General features: G+C 40.8%; 1 protein-coding gene across 1 annotated transcript in view; it reads left to right on the forward strand.

Annotated features, from left to right (window-relative positions):
- Window positions 1-26,421, forward strand: part of fbn2b (fibrillin 2b) — a 274,386-nt gene that overhangs the window by 82,271 nt on the left and 165,694 nt on the right. The window contains exons 6-7 of the mRNA XM_059991505.1: window positions 18,777-18,974; window positions 20,051-20,176. Of these exons, the coding sequence (XP_059847488.1) occupies window positions 18,777-18,974; window positions 20,051-20,176 (324 nt within the window). The remainder of the gene's footprint in view (window positions 1-18,776; window positions 18,975-20,050; window positions 20,177-26,421) is intronic.

Genomic DNA, 26,421 nt, shown 5'->3' on the forward strand with positions numbered 1-26,421 from the left:
TAAATCTCCTCAACACCTAATGAACTAGCTTCACCTTCTATGCACCCAACCGCTCAACCCTCAACTCCTTTACAGAGTTGCTAACTTCTGGGCTTTTAATCCATAAGGGTTCCATATTTTCTCAAATAATTATTGCATTTGACCATGAATGGTGCTGACTAACAGGAATGCTGATCCATTGTAGCAAACCCATTAACCCCAACCTGGAAAATCACTCCTTGAAAAACAAAAATATTTGCTCAAATCATTGACATGGGAACAATAAGTCTCCTCCAGGATTTTCCCAGCTGTTCAATTACCAGTGACTTCATATATAGGCGTCTTACAGTGCAAAAAGAAAATTATTTTTCTATTTTCCCACACAATTTTCATATTAACGAATAATGACCGGGAAAAGAATTAATGGCTTTGGCAGCTAGCATGATAAAGTTTGGCAGAATTTCTGGACAATCTCAATAGGATTTGATCATCGAAGATTATGCACATTACCTAATTTAAAGGGTTGAAAGTTCAAAGTGAATTTATTATCAAAATACATATGTGTCACCATATACAACCCTGAGATTCATTTTTTGTGGGCATTCATGGTAAATGCAAGAAACCAATGTGCACAAGAAAGCAAACTGTACAAATATGAAAAGAAAAATACATAAATAAATAAGCAATAAATATTGAGAACATGGGATGATTGGAAGTGATTCCATAGGTTGGGGGAACAGTTCAGTGATGGGGTGAGTGAAGTTGAGTGAAATGATCTCCTCTGGTTCAAGAGCCAAATGGCTGAGGGGTAATAACTGTTCCTGAAACCGGTGGTGTGAGTCCTGAGGCTCCTGTACCCTCTTCCTAATGGCAGCAGCGAGAAGGGAGCATGGACTGGGTGGTGGACTTGTGCTGCTTTCCTGTGACAATGCTCTGTATAGATATGTTCAATGAGGGGAGGTCTTTACCCATGATTGACTGGGCTATGTTAGGGTGTATTCTGGAGTTAGGCTATACAAGTGGCCCCCGTTTTCCAAACGTTTGCTTTATGACTCCTTGCTTTTACGAAAGACCTACATTAGTTACCTGCTTTCGCTAACCAGAGTTTTTGCTTTTATAAAAAAAAGCAGCGCGCACCCCGAGCAGCCATGCTCCTCCCCCGGAACTGCATTCAGCATAAAGCCACAATAGCATAAACACATGTCTATGAGCATCTGTGCTTTATCTTGATTTATTTTGTGCATCCGTTAGCAAGATGTGTCCTAAGGTATTGGAAAAGCCTAAGAGAGCTCGTAAGAGTGTTACGCTTAGCGTAAAACTGGACTTAATTGTTTTGATCATGGTCAACGAAGTTAGGACATTGTCTACGCATTGAGTTTGCCTGCGTCCACCATTCGCACTTTTTACACGCAGAGAGGAGGAATCTTGAAAGCTGCCAATGTTACTATTGGTTCTGCTCATAGCAAAGTGGTCTCTTTTAGTCTGCTGGGAACTTTTCGGCAGCTTCATAGTTTAACATTTACTGGAGAGAGTGCTTTGGCTGATACTGAAACTGCTGAAAAGTTCCCAGCAGAACAGAAGAAAATACTTACAGAAGGTGGTTATTCATATAAGCAAGTGTTTAACTGTGACAAAACTGCAATTTATTAGAAAAAGTTGCCGAGCACCCCAACCTCCGACGACTCAGCTTAACACACCATCATAGTGTGCTTGCTGTCGTCTCGATTCCAGTAAATGAAACTACACTGTACATAATATTATTTCTACTTTATATAGGCTGTGTATTTTTATGTGTTATTTGGTATGATTTGGCAGCTTCATAGTTCAAAGGTTACTGGAGAGACTGCTTCCGCTACACTAGTGGCGCTACGTAGTGAGATTATACACTACTTAGTGAGATTTTCGCTACACTAGACAGTGCTGCAATGATTGCAGAGTATTTCTACTTTATATAGGCTGTGTATTTATCATATCATTCCTGCTTTTACTATATGTTACTGTTACTTTAGGTTTTATGTGCTATTTGCCATGATTTTGTAGGTTATCTTTTGGGTCTGGGAACACTCTCAAATTTTTCCCATATAAATAAATAGTAATTGCTTATTCACTTTACAACATTCCGGCTTACAAACCGTTTCATAGGAATGCTCTACCTTCAGATAGCAGGAGAAACCTGTATAGCAAATTTTAATTTTACTAGCAACCAATCCAATTGATTGCAAATTGAATCTAAAACACAGCTCAGAGCAATGAGACCTCAGGCGCCTGCATATGCATTAATGCGGCCTAGAATCAGTGGACATTAACATTCATTTTGGGTTTCTGGAGTGTAGGTGCGAAGGAGATGTGTAAAAACTATAGTATGTAATTCAAAGGAAGCATTGTAAATACATTGTAACTATAGAATTGTCCTGCTATTACCTTTGATCTTTAGCATATAAAATTGTCATGTGATATTAAGGTTGGGAGCATCTTCTTACAAGAGTGTCTCAATATGATGCCTGCCGCTTATTTTTGCTGAATAAAATACTTCTTTATCCATTAGCTTCAGAGTCTTTCCAGTGACTTTGTTCACATTACAACAGGTTATATCTACTACTTTTTATAGGATTTCTCCATTTAAGGGTGTATCAGTATTTCCATACCAGGCCATGATGCAACCAATCAGTGTACTCACCACCACACATCTATAGAAGTTTGTTAGTTTTAGATGATGTGCTGAATTTTTACAAACTTCTAAAAGTCACTTGTCTCACCATAACCTGCAATGCAAATAAAAAAGAAAGACAAAAGGGAAAATGAAAAAAGAATTAATTTGTAAGCATTAAGCATCACTATTAAATTCCAGCAGATTCCACAGTAGAGTAGCCAGGAATCAAGTTTTGAGGTCTGTATTGTAACTCACAATCTGGTTAGATTTCTGGATCGTGAACTAACCTAGTCTGAATATTTTTCTATCTTAGAGGGTGTCTCTACATCAGATTTCAGTCCCTTACACGAGTTTTGTTTTTCTTCAATTACTTAATTCAATTTGTTTGGATATTATTATTGACTTCACCAAATCTTCTGATAGCAGCAAATATATCACTCCACAATGTGTAGCATAATTCACAAAGGGAATTAATGTTTTATGATACTGACAGAGCTTTTTGAAGTGATAATAGATATGATGGATGGAGGAAATTGAATAGATGAGATATATAGGGACCTTCAGTGAGCATTTGCTGACTTTATTAGGAATTAATGCAGTCAATGAAGGTGGTACAAAATTATTTGGAAAGTGTGCATGTAGAATCTGAAGCCAAGGTAATTATGCATCTTAGAGGCTTTAGAATTTCAGATGTGAGAAATGCATCCAAATTTAAAATGCTCCATATTTCCCCAATCTTACAGATCAATTTTGCCTTTTGATAAAATCTCCTAGCAGACTAATCCCACCTTAATTCTAAATCCCTACTGCTATTCTTAGGAAGCATCTCCATGTTTTTACCAGATTTTCAAGTGCAGCTAATATGATATTTATTGCTTTTGTAATATCAAGTTTTTTTGTAATTTATTTTTTTATTGAAGTTCATCATCAAACAAACATTTCCATAAGATGTAATTCAGAAATTGTACATATATATCATATAATCATATATATCATAAATCTTCACAAAGTATTTATCTGAGGAATACACTTATAGAAAAGAGTGGAAAGGAAAAACAAGCAGAAGGAAAGAACTAAGTACAAGTAGGGAATGATCTTTTTTTTTACAACAGATTCATTGATTTGTGAGAATAAAATCAGGCCTATGAGGCATTATGTAGTGAAACCATTTTTCCCCAGTATGAATCAAATTGTTCCAGCTTATGATTAACAGATGCTGTTATCTTCTCCATTTTGTAAATGTCCATTGTAATTTCCATCCATATATTTAAATTTGGGCTCTCCAGTGATAACCATTTCCTAGTAAGAGTCTTTTCACCAGCCACCAACAGTATATTCAATAAATATTTATCTCTTTTCAACCATTCTTGAGGTATATATCCAAAATATATGGTCTTACTCTCTAAGGGTATTTCACATTTAAAGATGTCTTGTAGGGCATTGTGTATCCCCCTCCAATGGTTTTTGATAACAGGGCAGTCCCAAAAAATATGATAATGATTTGCATTTTGATTTCCACAATTTCTCCAGCGAACAGGGAGGTTACTATCATAATGGGATTTCTGAGAGGGTGTAATAAAATTTCTTTTTTCCATCCAAACTCCCTCCATTTCTGTGAACTGGTACACTTCCATTGATACCTCCATATTGTTGTCCATTCTTCCTCAGATATAATTATCCCTCCTTCCTTCTCCCATTTTGTTTTAATGTATGAAGTCGAATGTGTTTTAATATTTGACAACCCCTTATACATGCTTGAAATGATTCTACTACCATTATCTGAATTATATGCTTTTCTAAAGAGCTCTATCAAGCATGTACTTGCCTTGGGTTACGTTTTTAAGCGTCTTATTAACATATTGTGGCATCTGTAAATATTGATAAAAATCTTGTTTTTCTAATAGGTATTTTTCTTTAAGCATTTCAAAACTGAACAGTGTTCCTTTTTTCATTATGTTGCAAAGAACTGTTATTCCTTTAGCTGTCCAGTCCTTAAATCTAGCATCCAATTTATTTGGTGTAAAATCTGAATCATATCCACACCATTTAAGAATTGCAATATCTCCCTCTAGATTATATTCTTTTATAGTAGTTTTCCATATTATAAGAGTCAATTTCACCCATGGGTTATCAATAGTATTTATGTACCTTTGCGTTGTTATCAGCCAAAATTGCTTGTATGAGGATGGGAAGTACCCACTCCCCAATGTTTTTCCGTTGAGCGTCATATGATGGGTTGCATCAACATATCACAGCTCTCAACTGTGCTGCAAAATAATTTTTAAGAGAAGGTAGGCCCCATCCCCCCTTTTCCTTTGCTAGTTCAAGTTTATTGCCATCTGACTGATCATATACACAGACAAACAAAACAAAGTTCTGTAGCGGTGTGCTACACGCAGCGCTAAAATTACGACATGGAGTCGGTAACTGCAGTCGAAGGAAAAAACTTTATTCGAAAACTTCAGCCTCACTTTTAAGCCTCCCTCAACCGGCCCCCCATGGCGCAGAGGCTCCAAAGCTCTGTGCTCGCAAACCCCCGTAGGCTATCTAATTCTGAGTCGGTTCGGATGCGCCAGGAAATGGGTCGCCACAGTTCCTCCAGACCACATTGCACTCATACAACATATATCACATATAGCACATAAGCTAAACTATAATACTATAAATAAGTTAATAACATATAATTCAAAATGCTTGTAGCAAAGTGCAGCACAGGTAAATAGTACAGTAAACAGCCCTCAGTCGTACTGATGAGACCTCAGTAGTGGCAGGGTATTCATTAGTCTCATACCCTGAGGGAAGAAGCTGTTACCCAGTCTGGCAGTCCTAATCGTGATGCTTCTGTGCCTCCAAAGAGGCTGTGGGATGGGTGGTAGGGATCCTCAACAATGCTTTGTGCCCTTGATCTGCAATGCTCCAGGTAAATGTCACATATAGGGGAGAGGGAGACCCAGTAATCCTCTCGGCTGTCCTTACTATCCTCTGTATGACCTTGCAGTCCAACGCCCTGTATCCTCCATACCGTACAGTGGTGCAGGACAATCTCGATGGTGCTTCTCTAGAAAGCTGTTAGAATGGGGTGGGGAGCCATGCCCACCTCAATCTCCTCAGAAAGTATAACCCTAGGTAATTTCTAAGGTAAGGACATGCTCGGCACAGCTTTCTGGGCTTAAGAGCCTGTATTGTGCTTTAGGTGTTCTATGTTTCTACATTTTTTTTAGTCACACTACTGTGCCTTCTTGACCAGTGAGGAGATGTGAAGGTCTAGGTTAGATGGTCTGTAATGTGCACACCAAGGAATTTCTTGCTCTTCACTCTCTCTACAGCAGAGCCATTGGTGTACAATGGAGAGTGGTCAACCTGTGCCTTCCTGAACCCCATAATTTGCTCTCCTGTCGTGTCCATGTTGAAACTCTGTACCTGACTATGCTGACTCATCACTGTTGCTGATGAGGTCAACCACTGTACTTGCTGATGTGGTTTGCGCTGTATCTGGCCGTGCAATGTGAACAGCAGCGGATTGAGCAGACAACCTTGGAGGAGGGGGCACCAGTGCCCAGTGTGATGGAGCTTGAAATGTTGCTACCAATTTGGACTGACAGGGGTCATTCCGTCAAGATCCACTTACAGGGAGGGTTGCTGAGTCCCAATGAGGACAGTTTACTCACCAGCCTCTGAGGGACGATCGTATTAAATGCCAGACTGAAATCGATGAACAACATCCTGATGTACGAGGCATTATTTTCTAATTGGAAAAGGATGGAATAGAGGGCCAAGGGTATGGCATCATCGGTGGACTTGATTAAGCGATGGGCGAGCTGGAAAAGGTCTATTGTAGCTGGAAAGTGGAATCTTATACGGTCCATTACCAGCCACTCAAAGCGCTTCGTGACTTGATGTCAGTGCCACTGGGTGGTAATCATTTAGGCCAGTTACCATCGCTCTCTTGGGCACTAGAATGATGGTGGTTGCCTTGAAGCCTGTAGGGACAGTGGACCAACAACACTCGATTAACCCTAACATAATCACAGAACAACTTACAATGAGCAATTAACCAATTAATCTATGTCTTTGGACTGTGGGAGGAAACTGTAGGACCTGGAGAAAGTCCACACATTCCATGGGGATAACATAGAGAGACTCCTTATACCAGAATTGAACTCTGATCTACACTGGTACCTTAAAGTTATCTGTTAAGACCTCTGTTAGCTGGGCCCCAGAGTCCCTTGGCACCTGACCAGTCCTGCAGTCCTGCAGCTTTGCACAAGTTTACCCTGGCTAGAGTCCTCATCACCTCAACTACAACCAGACAAGGAGCCTGTTCCTCAAGAAGAGATGGAGCTTTCCTCAATGTCACATCATTCATGCCTATCAGGAAGGGAGGTGGCGCTGTGGTTGACACGCAGGATAGGCATGTAGTTGGTTATGGTTTGTATATCTTGACATGTACGCCACGTGTTGCTGGTGCTACAAAGATGTCTGTGGATTTTCTGTGCTTACTCACACTTTACCTTACCTTGCTTTTAAATATTTCATTTAAAGCATTAAAAAAAATCTTACCTTTACTGTGACTTTCTCTGAACTAAGTTTTTCTGAATAGATTTTTAGGTCTCGTTAAGAAGTTAGATTATTCAATCGGTCACAATGATTTTATTACCAGAATGGGTGGAAGAACACGAGGGAGCTGAGGCTGGTTAGTTTCAAAAATCATAGCCCAACCCAAACATTCCTCCAACTTCAGACAAATATTTGGCTTGCTAATAAAACAGGTCCATGAATATTTTAGATACTTTAAAGGAATGCTTGCCTAAAATATTACCAGAAGTTAGATTTAGTGCCTCTGGATTGTATTTCCCAAAGCTTGGAAACTCCTTCAACTGCATGGTGCTGAGAAAGTCAGGATGGAGCAGATAAGTACTTTTCCAGCACTATTTACCTCCTCCCAACAACAAAAAAAAACAGAAAAGTGAATTGTTTCACAATGCTGAAGTAAAAGATGTGTATATGTGATATTTAATACTTTGCTGAACTATGTACAAATTATCTAATGAGAAACAGCTGAAAGATGTCAACAGGCTGTGCAGACATTTGGCAAGTCTGAGCTACCCAGTTCATGAAATATTTCTCAGAGCCTGAATCCCAATCGATTACAATGCAGCTTTAACGTGGTCTGTGCAGGTTCATCTCGGTAGCACAAATGAGGAATTGGCAGGTGTTTCCTAACAGATGTCGCACAATAAGCAAGTATTATTATAGCTCAAAACAGACGCTGCTAATGACAGTATTACACACACACGTAGAACAATCGGTTTAAGATCTATCATAAGACAGTTCTGTGGCAAATAACCAGAAAATGATCACATTTTGAATTCACAGGTCGTTACACTTCGTGACCAACTGTGTCTAATAAAGAGGCCACTGAGCATGTGTCAATGGTCTTCTGCTGCTGTAGCCCATCCACTTCAAGGTTCAATGTGTTGTGCATTCAGAAATTCTCTTCTACACACCACCATTGTGTTATCTGCGTTACTGTTGCCTTCCTGTCAGCTTGAACCAGTCTGGCCTTTTCCTCTGACCTCTGTCATTAACTTTTACTCACAGAACTACCACTCACTGAATCTTTTTTTGGTTTTTCACAACATTCTCTAAATTCTGGAGATTGTTGTACATGAAAATCCCAGGAGATCAGCAGATTCTCAGATACTCAAATCACCCCTTCTGGCACCAACAATCATTCCACAGTCAAAGTCACTCAGATCACATTTCTTCCCATTATGATGTTTGGTCTGAACAACAACTACAATTCTTGACCATGTCTATATGCTTTTATGCATTGAGTTCAGCCACTTGATTGGCTGAATAGATATTTGCAATAATGAGCAGGTGTGCAGGTGTACCTATTAACATGGCCATTGAGTATATATGTAACTTATTTTGGTGATATAATAATAGTATAGAGCAGAGTTTGTCATTCACTGTGTTTGCTTTGAACTACTGGATCAATATTGTCACTCATTTAGTTTAATCGATTGGAATGACCACTCCTGTTTTCACAGAATACAGGGATTTGAATCAAAATGTTGACAGCTGTTCTTCCTCCCACAGATCATGCTTGACCTGCTGAGTTCCTCCAACAGGTTGATGGTTGTTCCAGATTCCAGCATTTGCAATCCCTTGTAACTCCACTGAATATTGTCTGTGTTTTTATGATTCAACATCTGACATTTACACTTGAGTTACTTACAACTTTTCAAAATAGCCAGGAGAGTAAACTGCACGAATATCAAAAATATTTATCTACTCCTCCTCTTGTAGAAACAGTGAAAAAATACAAAAGCTGAAAATCTGAAATGAAAACAGTGAATGTTGCAAATACTCAGCAGGTTAGATATTTCCTTGTCCTTTCATCAGAGCGAGGATGAAAGGCTTTGATGCCAGGTTATCATTCTAAAACTTTTGCTCTCTAAAGAATAGTTAAACTGTGCATGGATCAAATGAGTGACATTTATAACACTTTATATCTGTTGATCAGAAATTAGCTAGCAATTTCTAATGCCTGTTTGGCACACTGTCCAATTTCATCTAATACTGTTTATTCTCTTCATCCTGGATACTGCAGGTTGTCTTTCTTTGTTAATAGGTTGGTTACTATTTGCTTCCTAACATCTGATGGTGGTTGATGTTTACAGTAACAAAGAGGCCATACATTAAGTCTCAGCTTTTCTAAGACTGCTGTTTCTTTGCACAAAGTAGATGCCTGACAGGGAGGTGGGATACAGAACAATCCTAGATTACTCAGTTAGGCTAGGATGAAGCTAGCAATAAATGGGGAATCACAAAAAGATATTTCTTAACATGAAACAAATGTTTGATCCAATTTTTCTTAATGGATTTTGTGCCTCATTTATCCATCTCTTAGCCATTAATCTGAATGGAATCTTCCTTCACAATTCCAATGAGACCATTGACTTGAAATATTAACTCTGTTATTCTCTTCATATCAGCAATTTCAACTTTCTTTTGTTTTTATTCCTCATTTTGTATGCTAAATCAAATGATATGGAACCATTTTTGGTCTGCTTTTTCATTTATATGGAGATGGCAAGACTGATTTTTCTTACTGTAATATTTTAATGACTGCTTTTCATTCAGTTATGAATCAACTGAACTACAAAGTGAGGTATTAGAATATGTTTTTGTAATTCACTCCAAGTGACTAAATTTGTCAAATAGTGAGTGATTTATAAAGTGGTTATTAATAGATAATTACTGAATATACCACGGGTCAGTAATCATTGGTAAGAGAAGTATAAAAAGAGATAACCAAAGGTCAATGTGCCACTGTAATTATGGGTCACTGCAACAGAACAACTGTGCTGAGTAAGACAAATGCAAACATAGATTAATAGACTAGGCCATTGGTCAATGAACAAGGTAACCGTAGGTCAATAGACTAAGCCAATTAACATCTAACGGAACAAGAGAATCGAACGGTACAAATGAACGTTTATACAATTAAGTAAATGTTAGTGTTAGAATAGATAAGTTATAGGTTATTAAAGCAGGCTGTCAATGGTGTTGGCTATTATTCAGTCAATATTTTGTTAACCATAAACAAAAACGGGTAATTATTTATTGTCAGATCAGATTAAATGTACATCACAGGAAAATAGCAACCATAGGAAACCAACGACCTTGTATCTATCTTCTTAGATTAGCATTATAATTGGCAAAGAGCCATCAGCAGACACATCTGAGGGATATTTTTGTGTTCACCAAATAGTCGTCTCCAATTGTGCTCCCAGATATTCAGAGACATAAGCAAACAAGTTGTGGTAGACTTTTATGAATCATTAGTTAGGCTCCAGTTGGAGAACAGTGTGCATTTCTGACAGGATATCAAGGGTTCGCAGTCAATGAAGTGGGACTCAGGATACAGTTCCCCAGTTAGATGGAAAGACTAGAAAAACTAGGATTTTCATTAGTGCAGATAAGGTTCAAAGGAGATTTGATGTCCGGAAGTGTTCTTATCAACAAAGGAGAATCACTGGCAGAAGGTTCAATAACCAGAGGACTCAGGTTTAAGGTGATCAGCAGTGGGACCATATGACAATGACAAAATGCATCTTTGCTCAGGCTGTCCTGTTTTAAAAAACATTTCTTGAAAGGTTGGGGAAGGCCAATTCAATAGAGCTTACATGACATAAAAGCATGAAGGGGAAATTTTGTAAGTATGTGTCCTATTCCCATTCTGATATGTCTATCCATGGCCTCTTGTACTGTCGTAATGAGACTATACTCGGTTTGGAGGAACAACTCCTTATATTCCGTCTGGGTAGCCTCCAACCTGATGGTATGAACATCAATTTCTCGAACTTCTGGTAATGCTCCCTGCCCCAGCTTCACTATTCCTCATCCCCTTTTCCCTTTCTCACCATATCTCCTTACCTGCCCATCGCCTCCCTCTGGTGCTCCTCCCCCTTTTCTTTCTTCCATGGCCTTCTGTCCTCTCCTATCAGATACCCCCTTCTCCAGCCTTATATCTCTTTCACCAATCAGCTTCCCAGCTCTTTACTGCACCACTCCCCGTCCTGGTTTCACCTATCACCTTGAGATCTCCCTCTCCCCCCCCCCCCCCCCCACCTTTTAACCTTGCTCCATATCCTTTTATCTCCAGTCTTGCTGAAGGGTTTGGGCACAAAACATCAACTGTACTCTTTTCCATAGATGCTGATGCTATCTGGAGTTCTTCCAGCATTTCATGTGTGTTGCTAGGACTGATTAAATAACTGAACCAAAATGCTGGTACAGCCATGGTAGGCTACTAGCATCCCACTGTGCTATATACCATTCTATGATTTCATAAACAAAAAGCTCACTAAAGTTTAGAAATAGCCATTTATTGAAGCAGTTAAATAAAAGCCATCTATGCAACTCTGCATTGAGTAGAAACTGGTGACAGATACACTGCAGTTTATTGCAAATATTGTCAAATCATCTTTGATCTACAGAACTCCAAACTCTCTGTCCTGATGTTAATTCAGACTAGTGAAAAATATATTAAAAATTGTTGAAAAATTGTGTGTAATTAAACTGAGCCTTTGCAATTTACAATGTACTGGAAATTATCTTGAAGTGAATCTGTGACCATGTGAACGCTGGTGTCTGAAATAAGTACTTAAAACTGGTGCCGATTTGCATCACAAAGTTAAATGTGTTTGACTCAATGTTGATCCTTTCTGATCTGACAAAGTTTCCAAATCCTAATCCAAAGATTACCTATGACAAAATACCTACATATGGATATCAGGTGTTATGCCTGCAGCGCCCTCCTTTATGAGAATTGCAAGATCACTGTTGGGTTGGATCAGGGGGCACAGGAAATGAGAGAGAGAGACGTGCAGAATGTCTCGTTTCCCTGGTGATGTAAAGCTATGGGACATGGCCATTGTCTCTGGAAGACGAATTTGTGGATTGAAGATACTGTGCTACGTGGATGCCCTCAGGCAAAGTGGGCTGGTTGAGGGAGGGATTGCATCACCCCCAACCTGATTGACATCTGCGACCCTGCGAGTCAGGATAAAAGAGGGTCTGTGGGAACAGCCCCTCAGGCGCACCAGAAGAAACGTTAGTGCTCCCGTAATCGGGGAAGCCATTTTGAAGGAGGCCACGTGCGTTCAATTCCGTTGCCTGGAACTGGTGGCTTGGAACTCAGAAAACGGCTTTTAGCTAACAACGGGGAAACCAACTCCCCCGACTCAATGGATTGGCATCATATAAGACCTGGGCAAGTTTAAACCATCTCTCTCTTAAACCCAAAACGCTGCAGCTTGAACGAACTAACAGTGACTTTTATATTTTCATTGGACAATACATTATCCCCTAAACAACGATAGAGCTATTTCTTATTGATATTATACCCACGCTTTTAGATTTAGTATTGACGACGTATATTATCTGTATGTTTGCATTAATCTTACTTTTGTGCCCCTTTTTCAATAAATACTTTTAAAAATAGTACCATCAGACTTCAACGGGCCTCTCTATCTTTGTTGGTAAGTGACCCAGTTACGGTGTTCGTAACACAGGTCAGAATTAAATAATGTTATAATCAACTAAAGGACAATAGCTACCACATCTTCAATAAAAGCAAAAGAGAGGGCACACCATATAGCAACATTAGTAGGAAGCTAGAGGATTGAAAAACTTCTAAAAATCGAGAGAAGAAAACTGAAAAAAAAAGCGTTAAGGAGAACAAAGATGAAATGTGAAGGTAAGATAGCCAATAATATAAAGGATAATAAAAGTTTCCCCAGATATATAAAGAGTAAAAACTAGGCAAGAATGGATATTGGATCACTGGAAAATGGTGCTCGAGTGGTAGTAAACTGGAGAACGAAGAAATGACAGACAAACTTAATATTTTGCGTTGGCCTTCACTGTGGAAGATGCCAGCAGTATGCCAGAAAATCAGAGTGTCTAGGGGCAGAAGTGAGTGGTGTAGTTGCTATTACAAAGGAGTAGGTGCCTGGGAAGTTGAAAGGTCTGAAGGTAGATAAGTACTGAGACCAGATGAGCTATGTCCCAAGGTTCTGAAAGAGATAGCTGAAGAGATTATGGAAGCATTGGTAGTGATCATTCAGGACACACGTGGTTCTGGAGTACTGGCAAATTGCAAATGAAATTCCATTCTTTAAGAAGGGAAAGAGGAAAATGACAGGAAATTATAGACCAGTTCATCTGACTTCAGTAGTGGGGAAGATGTTGGAGTCCATTATTAAGCATGAGGTTTCGGAGTACTTAGAAGCAAATGATAAAATAGGCCAAAGATAGTATAGTTTCCTTAAGAGGAAATCTTGTCTGACAAATCTGTTGGAATTCTTTGTGGGATAAATAAGTAGAGTCAGTGGATGTTGTTTATTTGGGTTTTCAGAAGGTCTTTGACAAGGTGCTGCGCATGAGTCCATATTACAGAAAAGCATGGATAGAAGCTGATTGGCAGGAGACAAAGAGTGACAATAAAGGGGGCCTTTTCTGGTTGGCTGCCAGTGACAAGTGGTGTTCCGCAGAGGGCAGTGTTGGGACACTTCTTTTCATTTTATATGTCAATGATTTGGATGATGGAATTGATAGCTTTGCGGCCAAGTTTGCAGATGATACAAAGATAGGTGGAGAGGCAGATAGTGTTGAGAAAGCAAGGAATTTGCAGAAGGACTTAGATTACAGTGCAAAAGCCTTACACACACACACACACACACACAGATAATTATGGTGCCTAAGGCTTTTGTACAGTACTGTAGTCATTCTATGTATGGCTCTGTACTGCTACCACAACAAAGTAAAGCACAAATTTCATGGCATACATGAGTGATGATAAACGTAGTTCTGATATGGGTCTCTATTGCAGACTGAGAGTGAGAAAGGGGCAGGGAGAGGGGAGTTATGGTTGGTAAAAAGGGAAGGCAGAGCAAGGGAGTGGAAGCACCAGAGAGAAATTCTGTAATGATCAATAAACAAATTGTTTGGAACCAAATGGCCTTGCCTGCTGTCTCAGCTGGGTTTGTCTGCTCACGTGCCAACCCTGCTGCTGGCACTCCTCTGCCACTTATTCCACACACCTCCCCCTGGTGTTCCACCCTTGCCATTCCTGATATCCTTTGCTAAAAGCCAGATTTACAAACTCGCTCCCTGCTGCACTTTGACAAATGCAGTGCCGTGCAAAAGTCTTCAGTACCCTAGCTATATATGTGCGCCTAAGACTTGCTCCTGTACTCTAGAAGAATGGGCAAAGTGTCAGCTAGAATATAGTGTAGGAAAATGTATGATCATACACTTTGGTAGAAGAAATAAAGGCACAGACTCAGTCACTGGAGTTTGGAAGTATGAGGGAAATTATTGAATATTGAAAGGCCTAGATAGAGTGGACGTGGATAGATTGTTTCCTATATTTGAGGAGTTTAGGGCCAGAGAGCACAGCCTTAGCATAGAATGGACAGAGATCTTTTAGGACAGAGATGACGAGGAAGTTCTTTAGTTAAAGAATGGTGAATCTGTGGAATTCATTGCCACAGAGGACTGTGGAGGCCAAGGCATAGGGTATATTTAAAACAGAGGTTGATGGGTTCTTAATTAGTGAGGATGTCAAAGATTATGGGGAGATGGCAAGAGAATAATAAATCAGGTATGATGGAATGAAGGACCAGACTCAATGGGCCAAATTGTCTAATTCTGCTCCTATGTCTTGTGCTCTTATTCCTGCCAGTGAAAGATCAGGGTTTTACTATGGTTTGTACTGGAAGTACTTTGGAAGATGAAAGTAACAGAGTGTTCTTTGCAGTTGTCAAGTACGCCATGCCAACAATGGCAGTTTAATTGACGGGGTGACGAGAGAGTGGGAATAATGTCAAAAGCTGGGAAATGAGAACTCAAGATGATAGCACTGAAAATGATAGAATCTGACAGAAGAGAAAGGAATTGAGGTGGAGGGAGGGGTATGGGTGGGATGGATTTGTTTGGAAGAAACAATTTATGTGTTGCTTTATGAGAGGCCGAATAGTGTATTCATGTCGTGATTTCATTGTGATTTCTTCGTCAGGATCTATCTGATGTTATAGGTTTAATAAAATGGAGTCTCCATTCAGGCACTGACACTTCTTTGAGCTTTGACTTGTCATCCGACAAGCTTGAGCTCAGGGGCTCAGCAAAACCAGCACTATTCATCATGCATGACTATCACTCCACTCTGTATGGGTGGAAACTGGACAATAGCATCAAAACTGCTCTGAATCCTTAACCGAAAATAGCTAGTTCTAATCTGCTAGATGTCACATCAACTTTGAGGCATGGAGTTATAACTACACAACAGCATAGCAATAACAAGTTAAATTTATTTAGTGCCTGTGTCTCATGCTGGGTATGTTAAAGAGATATTGGTAAAGGTGGCAAATAGATCTGTCTAACATATAGGTTTCAAGGAGTAACTTAAAAGGGAGAAATAGGGGAGAGGCTCAAGGAAAAGAATTTGAGAGCTTGGATGTTGTACATTGAAAATTGAGATGAGAATTTATGTACAAAGTTATATGCTAGTGGGAAAGGTACACAAATGTGACAGATACTGGGAAAACAATTCTCCATTCTCAAAAAAGATACAGATGATGTTACTGTTGCTTCATTTTGGCATTTTTAACTACAAGTGAATGGTAGAACAGAAATAGAATCTGTCAGCATATCAGCACTGATTAGTACATTTGTGTTGTTTTAAGACATTTGGTAAGCAGAGAACCCATATGTGCTTTAATAAAATTTGGTGCCCCAATTCTTTCAATCACTGTAGGAATTTGAGTCAGGATCCCTTTAAGCAAAATAAATAAATATCTGCAGTCCAAGGTGGCTGTTCCTGAGAAAGAGTAAGACATCTGTGTGTGTTGTAGCCCCTAGCTCTGGGGAGCAAACTTCTAGGATTCCAGACTATTGATGCATTCCAGATGTCCCACATCCCACACAGAGGCGCAGCAAGACTTCAGGGAATTGCATTCCAAGACCGAAATTTTCCAAATAAGGAGTTTTCAATTGTTGACAGGTGTTAATATGGCTTTTCTCCTGCTTGGTTCCTAAGTGTGAAGTTCACCATAAGTGGGGAGGGGATGTTGGTGTACAAAAGAGTTCCCCAGTTCTCTATCATTATGCAGTGAAAGTGATCTTGTTAATGCAGGATAGATTTCAACTCCACCTTTGGCCTCATCCCAAAGCAGTTCTGTCCTCACCCCCTATAACTTTGGATCCTCATTCCAGGATTTACATCCCCTAGTAACCTGCCTCCCCATCCTCTTCAATTAGGTATTCTCATCTTTCATATGTAGTGTGTTCATATCCATTAGACCCTCAACTCTGATCACACTTAGGGTTCATATTCCACACCTTCTTGAAGTGGCTGACCACTCTATTCATTCCCTCCTGTGCTCCAGCTTTGTGGCTGCATCCTCACCTACTTCTAATTCCAACACAAGCAGCTCCCCTGCAGTGACACTGTTGAACCAGCTGGCTGCTGGTTTTGATCTTGCTTTCTCAAACCCAAGAGCATCAATCCGCTGTCTGGCACCGACACCTGACTGATCCACATGTGCCCAAGCCCTGCTCCAAGTGTGTTGGGTCCAGCTCCACAAGTGCCTAAGAAGCATATCCCAGATTCACATTCACTAGGTGGCTGGAGGGAATTCTGTGTAAACACAGCTCCAGCAGCCCGGCCAGTATCTGATAGTTTTGTTCTCTGGCGGTCTGCAGTGTAGATTTCATTCGTGAATCTAAAATCCTAAGTATGCCGTTTTTTTAAATCAGAAGCTGAAGTACAGATTTGTGGCTGTCAAACTACAGCTCAGGTGCAGACATCTGTCAATTGGTACAGAGGCTGTGAAGTCAGCTGGGTATAAACAGGATTCGAGCACTTTATTGAGGAAAATAATCCTCCTGTCTAAAGGCAGAACAAGATCCAGCAAGTGGAGATTCTGTTCTATTTACGAGGTGATAATGCTTTATAAAGCAGACCATTAAACAAGAAGGTCCAGGCATCCTGCTGTTAACTATATGTTTGAATGAAAGCAATGCTGATTTCAAAGTTTGTGTATCTGTGAGCATGTGTGTGCAAGACATGTGTATATGCAATTATGTGTTTGTACATGTGTAACATTTTTAGTGCACGTGAAAATGTGCTAGTGTGAGAAAGTAGGGTGGTCTACGCGCCTCCGAGTGTGCATGCCGAGTTTGCCTCTGTGTGCTTTCTATTGACATGTTCAAGGCTTTGTCCCCCAGTTATTACCTTTCAATGAGATATAGGGGAATATCTGAGAATACTCAAAGAAATGTTTTGTTCAGTTAATTCATTGTGGATCTGTCTGGGTTATAGAGCTCACCTGAAGTAAGTGATGAGTTTGCCATGTCGCATTCATAATATAAAATTTCCACTGAGGTACATTAACAATTTAGAACCTAACCTTTATGATAAATCTTCTCCAGGTATGGAGTCTGTGAAGCAATCAGAATGTGAAACAAGACCATTTCGTAACATTTATTCAATTTTCCCTGTCAGTATGCCAATATATTTTTGATATTAACAGAGCTAGAACCCAAAAGTGACTGTCCAATGTTACACTGATCATATCTGTCATGTTAATATTTTAACATGTATTAGTACACTGCAAATGTGCCAAACATTCAGTTGCTGGTATCACAGAACTGTCTGTTTAGACTATTCCACAGGGTTTAAGCTTCTTGAGAAAGTCATAAATATGTCCTTGTATCATCAGCTGATTCTGGCTCTTATAGAGCAAGCAACTTTCTTTTTGCCTTAGTATTCTGATATTACTCTCAGTTTGTAGAAGCCACAGAGACCATCTACATCTGGTAACTCCAATTTGAAGGTTTGTATCCTTCCTCTGACAGCTTGTGGTTAGTGCTGAAACTATCCTAATCCTAACATTCCAGTACAAGGGGAAGAGATACAGATGGCCGCCACAGGGCAGTGCATTTCGTTTTTTAATGTCTGTAAGTTTCTCTGTCATAAGATGTCCTGTTATTATGGCATATTTATGGGTCTCTGTAACACATTAACAATCCATGTAAGTATTGGCTCCACCCGTCCTCTTACTCCTCAGCCGGCATGGGGAGAAAGAAGTAAGTCATTCTTGTTACCAGAACAGATCTTGATTAAAGAGGCCTCACTCAGTACAGAATATTTGAAAGGTGCAGTTTGAAGAGCCTGTTGAGCTTTTATTGCATCAGTTTATATTGTAACTCAGCAAATCAGGCAGCATCAATGGAGACGTTTAGGGCAGAGACCCTTCATCAGGACTACGTTTCTACCGGGTGCTTCATCTCTAGTTGTGCATGTCAGGAAATCATGATATTCCATTGTAATAGGCAAGTCCATAATGGACACATGACTTCCTGATGGATGTGGAGGATGTTAAACTTAAGGTTAATGACAACCTACAAGATGAGTGCCACAGTATTATACAGGAGAGTTATAAACATGGTGGGGACCCATGAATGACTGAGTCAGTAGTATTGGTGATCTGCAGTGCCTTGTCACACTGTTCAGTGTCCCATGTCTGAAACTTGGCAGCATTTCCATTGGTTTTGTTCTTCTCCACAGATTACCGAACTGGACCATGCTTCACACAGGTCAATAACCAAATGTGCCAAGGACAGCTAAGTGGCATTGTCTGCACCAAGACTCTCTGCTGTGCCACCATTGGTCGAGCTTGGGGCCATCCGTGTGAGATGTGCCCTGCACAGCCTCATCCCTGTCGCCGTGGTTTCATCCCCAATATTCGAAGTGGTGCCTGTCAAGGTGAGTGGTTGCAATAGTTATTGAAATTACCAATACAGTTCTTGAGAAGATCCAGGAAGACCACCTTTACAAAAAGATAAGATGCTACACATGCTTATGTCATTTTTTGTAGAGAAAACATGTTTTGGCCACATTCATGTGATTGTTTCATGACACAGAGGCCTTGTCAATGCAGAGATTCTTGCTGTGAAAGATTGAGGTGACGCCACACATAAGTTCTAGTAATTTCTACTGTACTTCTGCAAATATAGTGTCTCTTTCTCAAACCATTCTGGTGAGGATGTTTAAAGCTGGCTAGGTGTCAACAGATCTTCAATATACAAAATGGCCAGGGACCTGGTGTTAGTGTTGAAGGGCCCCTATGTGTTAAGCAAATGGAAAGTTTCTGCTGTAGCACAGATATACTCAAGGAAGACAGGGATCATACTGAAGAGGGTTGGTGTATTCAGGATGAAGCAGGGCGAATGATGGATCCTATAACCTCTGTCCCCACTGTCTGTCTCTTTACTGTCCCCGCACTAATCCACTACTGACTCCTCCACTGGCTACCTACCTGAAATATCTATGGGAGGTAGCAGTGGGTATAGGATTATGGGTTGGGACTGTCATTTTGACCCTTACCTCATCCTTAGTGGTCTCAGGGCAAATGATAATGTCCTTAAAGGGTGTTATAAATGTTGGTTTCTCATTTCCCATGGAGTTCCACAGTTTAATTATAATTCTGTGCAGCCAGATCCCATTCTCCCTTCAGTTCCTTGTCTCTTCAGTAACCTCCTAAAGCCTATTATCCATATCCATTGATGATCCATCAGTCTACTCTCAGTGACACTCTTCAGTGTCATCCCTGTCTCCCTTGGTTAAGTGCCTGGTGCCAAGCCAATTAGCTGATGTAATTAATGCCAGCAGAAACTTTTCTACAGCTTGATCCACAGGCAGAGTGAATACAAAGCTAGTGTATGAGAGTAAGTGGGGAAAAATGACTATCATCCAGCGAGTCTGCGGGTTGTATTCAGCAAGGGAAGCCCAGGCGTTCTTCTGGTTGAGCAATGGTATGAAACTGATGTTTTCTTTGGCAGATGTGGATGAATGTCAGGCAATCCCAGGTCTGTGCCAGGGAGGAAACTGCATCAACACAGTGGGATCCTATGAATGCAAATGTCCTGCTGGACACAAACAGAATGAGAACAACCAGAAATGTGAAGGTAAACATGTTGTATCAGACCTGTTCTTTCTGCCGTTTCAATCTGTAGTAGCACCATACAGATATTATTCCTGTCTCTGATACACGTGGTTAAGACATACATCTGTTTGGTGCTCCCATTCCCTACCACATTATATCAGAAATTTTTTGTGTTATCCATTCATTTATACTCTAGTCTTAATGCAGGCTTAGTCAAGTTACAAAGCCGTTTTGAAAACAAGAGTATTTGGATTGAAGTTCCATTCAGAAGTGTGAACAAATCTGCAATCAGAGGCAGTGTGATTACAGTGCCAGTATACACAGATTAATTATAAATCAGTGTGGAGAAAAGATGACTGACATCTAGAAATTCTCCAGCTTTTGTTCAGCAAGGGAAGCCCAGACATTCTTCTGCTTGAACAATGACATGAAGCCGAATTGTTTTCTTTGGCAGAAGTGATAACCATTTACATTGTGAGTTGTAAATGTGTGCCTGAGATTTTGGTTCTTTACTACTTATTTTTGGTTTAGAATATTTTTCATTTCTTATCTGCATGTGAAAGGTGTGTGATACAGCATTTTAAGGGCACCAACTTGTAACAAAAGCTTTTATCTCCTACAAGAATCATTTTATTCTTGATTACTTCCAGAGTAGAATGTGATTTTTGACTATTTCCATGGTAATTTGGTCCACTACAGAAATTTGACTCCAATCCTCATTCCCCTGTGTGAAGTGGAACAACTTCTTTATTAATTATGCAGGGGAGACTATCTTTTCCCCAGCACCTTGGCAGCAACTGTTACCAAGCAAGCCCAAGACAATTTGTCTTCACAGCACAATGCTGCATTGGGACCCTCTAAAATTAAGTCCCATATTTTCCCTTTATTCCTCATAGAAATAGATTGTATTTGCTGCCTTACCCCAGAACTCTGATCTCCCTCTGCATGACACTTGAATCTTCCTGAACTCTTATCAGCCAAAGCTCTCAATCCCTACCATCCCTATTCTTCAATCAGCCAAAGCCCATGATGGGGGGGGTCCCAGTCTTCACACACCTTTTGGATAACTTGACCCTGATCTTGTCACCAAAACTTCTCCAGCCCCACTTCACTGATCTACACCCTCAATCTGGTCAATGTCTTCATCCCCACCTCTAACCTCTTCTCTGATCTTGTGATGCATCAATGAAACTCACCTAACCAAAGATGTCAGCAAGATAATTCTTATTCCCTTGGGGTCAGATTGAAACACAATTGAGAATGGAAATTGGCTAAATTATACAAACAGGACAGCTTTTAATGAGGCTTTTCCCCCACCCGCTACCCACCTCCCTCCCACCAACTTGCAGTTTGTTTGTGGATCCATTTGGGTATCTCATCAATTGGATTTCAGAATATAAGTGAGCATTTTCCTTACCCTGTTGGATCCTCAGTTCAAGCTGCTGTTCCTGATTGAAACACCCACACCCTCCTACTTTATGATGAAGGGAAAATGCCCCTCAGGATCATTTACCAAGTGAAAAATGTACTCACGTATGCTGTGTGCATATGCAATGGCTGAACTATTCCATTTGATGTGCTAACTAAACAGGAATCTAGTCATTTAATGAAGAATTTATTGGCTTATTTGCAAAGGGATTCATAAAGTGTATAATTATTGGCTTTTTATAGTGGCTTTATGAATTAGAATTACTGGCCCAGTCAATTTGGGATTCCAGACCTGGTCATTCAATGCAGGATCCAATGTCCATGTTGATTATTATTGCCTTTAAAATATTACTTAACCAAGGTTCTAACATAACGACAGTTGATTAAAGTTATATCCTCCTTACATATTAATTTGTCTTCCTACCACTTCCAGCTAGATAGCAATTATTATCTAGTATCTCTTTATAATTTAAATGGATAATTACGTGGACTAGAATCTTGACTGCTGGCTAAAATCTGCCAACAGACATTTATTCAAATTGGTTGCGTTATTCAACTGAAATTAAATCCTTTCTTTGGGGACTGAACAGCAGAACAAATAGTCTGTCATCTGCTTATGATTGAGAAACATAAGCATGTTTATGCTTATATTTTTATTGTATTTTTTTTCCCCTTTTTAACTGATTTAATTTGGTTGCAGTAACAAAAAAAGCTTTGAATCACGTTTGAATTCCAAACTGTTCAGCCGACAACTGGCTTCCAGCTACTGGCCCAGTGTTTTTCAAGTTGCTAGAAAAACAATTTTTATTGAGCTTAAGAATTGTTGATTTATTTTACACATAGTCTTGTCTAGTTAATTTTGCAAAGGCAAGGAATGCCCAATTGATATAAATAAGGTGGTCTGAGGCAGGGACTCATTGGCTCCTCTTCATTATGAGGAACATAATGTTCTTTATTTGGTCTCCATTACTCTGCTGGCCAGAGGTGTAGTGCATCAGCTCTGGACTTCAAGGCAAATAGCCCTGGGTTTGAATCCAGCCAGCTCCTTGTGTGCTTTCCATCCATGCTGAGTTGAGTGATGCGCTTGTGAAAAAACAAGAATCAGCAAGGCTGCTCATACGCCACAAGGCACAGAGAGGATAAACAACAATTGGTCTTCATTTTAACCATGTGACATTAATAGATTCTCATAGACACTAGACGCTAATTGCTATTGTAACCCCCTGGGTCACCTCAGGCTCGCTCACACTCGTTCTCGTCTAGGGGGAGCAGCCTTCGGCCCCGCCAAACTGGGTAATCAGCTGGTGTGGATGCTGTGTGATGTCCCCGCCTCGCCCAAAAACAGACAGTACACCATATGCGATTAAATGAGTACAATTTATAAAGGTTACTATAACTAAGTGATTAATAACGATACAGTATATATGAAGAGAAAAAATAAAGAAAAGGCGCCAAACTTATCAAAGTCCAAACCACTTCGTGCACAACCTTTGGAGCTCAATTACTGAAGTCTTCTGGCCACCATTCGAGCCCCTCCGAACTCCTCGACTCGCAGCTCAGGACCTCCCGAGTGGTCAACCAAGCACATCTAGCTTCATCCCCCCTCCTCGGAGTACCTCCCGGCCTCGGACCCCCGCTTGGGGTCCGATCCTCGCCAAGCTTACAGCATTGCGTCCTCTCTCTCGACCCCCTCGCGCCAATCTCCCTAAAAGCCCGTCAACAAAAGCTTACAGACTCAGAAGGAAGAACATTAATCCCCATTTGGTTTACAAAGGAATACCATTCTCATTATCAGTAAATTTTAACAAACAAGCTTCCAGCACTCTCTCGCAACAAAGAAACATTCCTGCTTTTAACAAAACAAAGAAACCCTTTCCCAACAGTACCATTTTAACCATGTGACATTAATAGATTCTGATAGACACTAGACGCTAATTGCTATCAAGCTGCAAGAGGTTGGATGCATAGCTTGCATCCCACCCACTTTAGTACCCATACCAAGCATAATGATGGTGCCCTTGACTTGATTTTTTTTAAAACTGAAATTAAAGGTCTGTATTTGATGTCAGTGAGCTCCTTCACTGTGAGAGCATGCAAAGGTAGACGTCTGCTTGCCCTTTTAAACCACTTATTGAAGCTGGCTCATCCCTCACAAGCCCACCATCATTATCACCCTGTCCCTGGGCTCCTATTGCTATTTCAGACCTTTACTGCCAATGTCTGACCTTGCACAGGTTCACTGGCATTCACTTTCAAAGAGGAATGGGTGAGAAATCTAAGACCCAGGGAAAAATTTGTGGAACTTCAGGGGCATGGTAGGCTGCTGGGAAATTTGTATTTGGGGAAAGGGTGGCCACCAGTTAGGGAGGAGAGAAGAACCCAGAAAAAAGCATCATTTTGGACACCCAGTACAGGAAACTAAAAATTGAATAGAATAAGGGAAGATTCCTGGAGATAATGATAATAATGGACCACATGTTAAGAATACAAAATTGTATGTGTCTTGGAAATGGGGGGAGAAAGGAGAAAGAGCAAGAATACCATCTTTTAAAAATGAATTCCCTTAAGATATTGGTTTCTGGGAAAGGACTTGAAAGGCAGCATAAAAAACAGTGATGAAAGAATTCTGATCGTAGCACAGAGCAAGAGAGCCATACGGGATGGAAAAGGCCCTTCGGCCCAAGTGGCTTATGCTGACCATGGTGCTCATCTAAGCTAGTACCATTTGGCCCATGTCCCTCTCCTGCATCTTTTAAATGTTGTTATTGAACCTGCCTCTAGCCTTTGTGACATATGTGCAGAACAAGAATGGCAATTCTTGTGTGTACTGTTAATCACGGTACACACTGAGCAACTTGCAGTGCAGGAGTGTTGAACCGGACCCACCTGAGACAAAAGAAAACATGCACACTCAGAAATCCACTAAACCAGAGACTGCCACATGGGCGTAGGGGGCCAGTCGATTCACCGCACTATCAAACAGCTGCATGCCACATTTTTGCCAGCACTCCGATATGGTTCGTCCCTCCCTCCCCCTATGCAAGTGAAGAGGAGGGGAAGGGAATAGGTGAGGTAAACTGAGAACAACGATGAAATGTTTTGTAACTGTCAACTGGCCGACGTGTCCTCCTGGACAGCCAGAGGGCAAGGAGGGCAGCTTTTGGCTCAAGTGAAGAGGCCACTAGAGGCCAGTTGGCCTGCCAGCCCTCCACCCAACTTTCAGCCATTCACAAATCGCTGTTGTGAACTGAGCTTACAGGGTGGCTGCATATTGTTATGGGGCATTTGTGCAGTAATTCCCCCTCCACTCCAGCTGTAGAACAATGTCCCATGATTCTGTAGTAATTCTGCCCCCCACCACCACCAACACAAGGCGACATACACACTTGCATTCTCACAATCAATCCCAGACAGTTCACCTTCCTCAGACAAATCATTGCGCATGGTAAAGAAGGCAAATTCAAGTGTGAGCATTCATTTTGAGAGTACAAGAATATAAAAGCAAGCAAGGATGTAATGCTGGGGCTTGATAAGGCGTTGGTTAGGCTGCACGGAGAATTGTGAGCAATTTTGGACCCCTCTCTAGGAGAGGATGTGCTGGCATTGGAGAGGGTCCAGAGGAGGTTCATGAGAATGAAAAGGTTAATGTATGAGGAGCATTTGAAGACTTTGGGGCTGAGTTTAGAAGAATGAAGGGGGATTGCATTGAAGCCTATTGAATACTGAAAGTCCTAGATAGTATTGTCGTGGAGAGGATGTTTCCTGTAGTGGGGGAATCTAGGACCAGAGGGCATAGCGTCAGAGTACAAGGATGCCCCGTTTAGACGAAGATGAGGTGTATTTTCTGTAGCCAGAATGTGGTGAATCTGTGGAATTCATTGCCACAGATGACCATGGAGACCAAATCATTGGGTTTGCCAGACGGCAGCAGCTGAAACAGTTAATGGTGAGGGTGACTGGTGTCCCCGATGATCTTCCAGGCCTTCTTTACACACCTGCTGCTGCTTCTGTAAATGTCTTCAGTGGAGGGAAGTTCACATCCACAGATGCGCTGGGCTGTCCGTACCACTCCCTGCAGTGCCTAGCGATCAAAGTTGGTGCAGTTAGAAACATAGAAAACCGACAGCACAATACAGGCCCTTCGGCCCACGAAGCTGTGCCGAACCTGTCCTTACCTTAGAAAGTACCTAGGGTTACCAGGAGATGAAACAGTTCCCATACCAGGCAGTGATACAGCCAGTCAGGTGCCCCTGTAGAAGGTCTTGAGGATTTAGGGACACACAAAAAACGTATTCAATCACCTAAGGTGGAAGAGATGCTGTTGTGCTTTTTTTTGCCACAAAGTTAGAGTGTACAGCCCAGATGAGATCTTCGATGATGTGTATACAGAGGAACTTGAAACTACTCGTGTGGATCGTGTGGATAGCCAGAGGCTTTTTCCCAGGGCTGAAATGGTTGTCACAAGAGGACACAGGTTTAAGGTGCTGGGGAGTAAGTACGGAGATGTCAGGGGTAAGTTTTTTTACTCAGAGAGTGGTGAGTGCGTGGAATGGGCTGCTGGCAACTGTGAAGGAGGCAGATATGATAGGGTCTTTTAAGAAGCTTTTAGGTAGGTACATGGAGCTTAATAAATTAGAGGGCTGTAGGTAAGCCTAGTAATTTCTAAGGTAGGGACATGTTCGGCACAACTTTGTGGACCAAAGGGCCTGTGTCGTGCTGTAGGTTTTCTATGTTTCTATGTTACTCACCCTCTCACTGCAGTCCCACTGATGTTGATTGGGGTGAGCCTGTCTCTACTCCTCCTGAACATAATCAGTTCTTTTGTTTTTTGGACATTGA

The sequence above is a fragment of the Hypanus sabinus genome, chromosome 16 (genome assembly GCF_030144855.1).
Source record: "Hypanus sabinus isolate sHypSab1 chromosome 16, sHypSab1.hap1, whole genome shotgun sequence".
Taxonomy (NCBI): domain Eukaryota; kingdom Metazoa; phylum Chordata; class Chondrichthyes; order Myliobatiformes; family Dasyatidae; genus Hypanus; species Hypanus sabinus.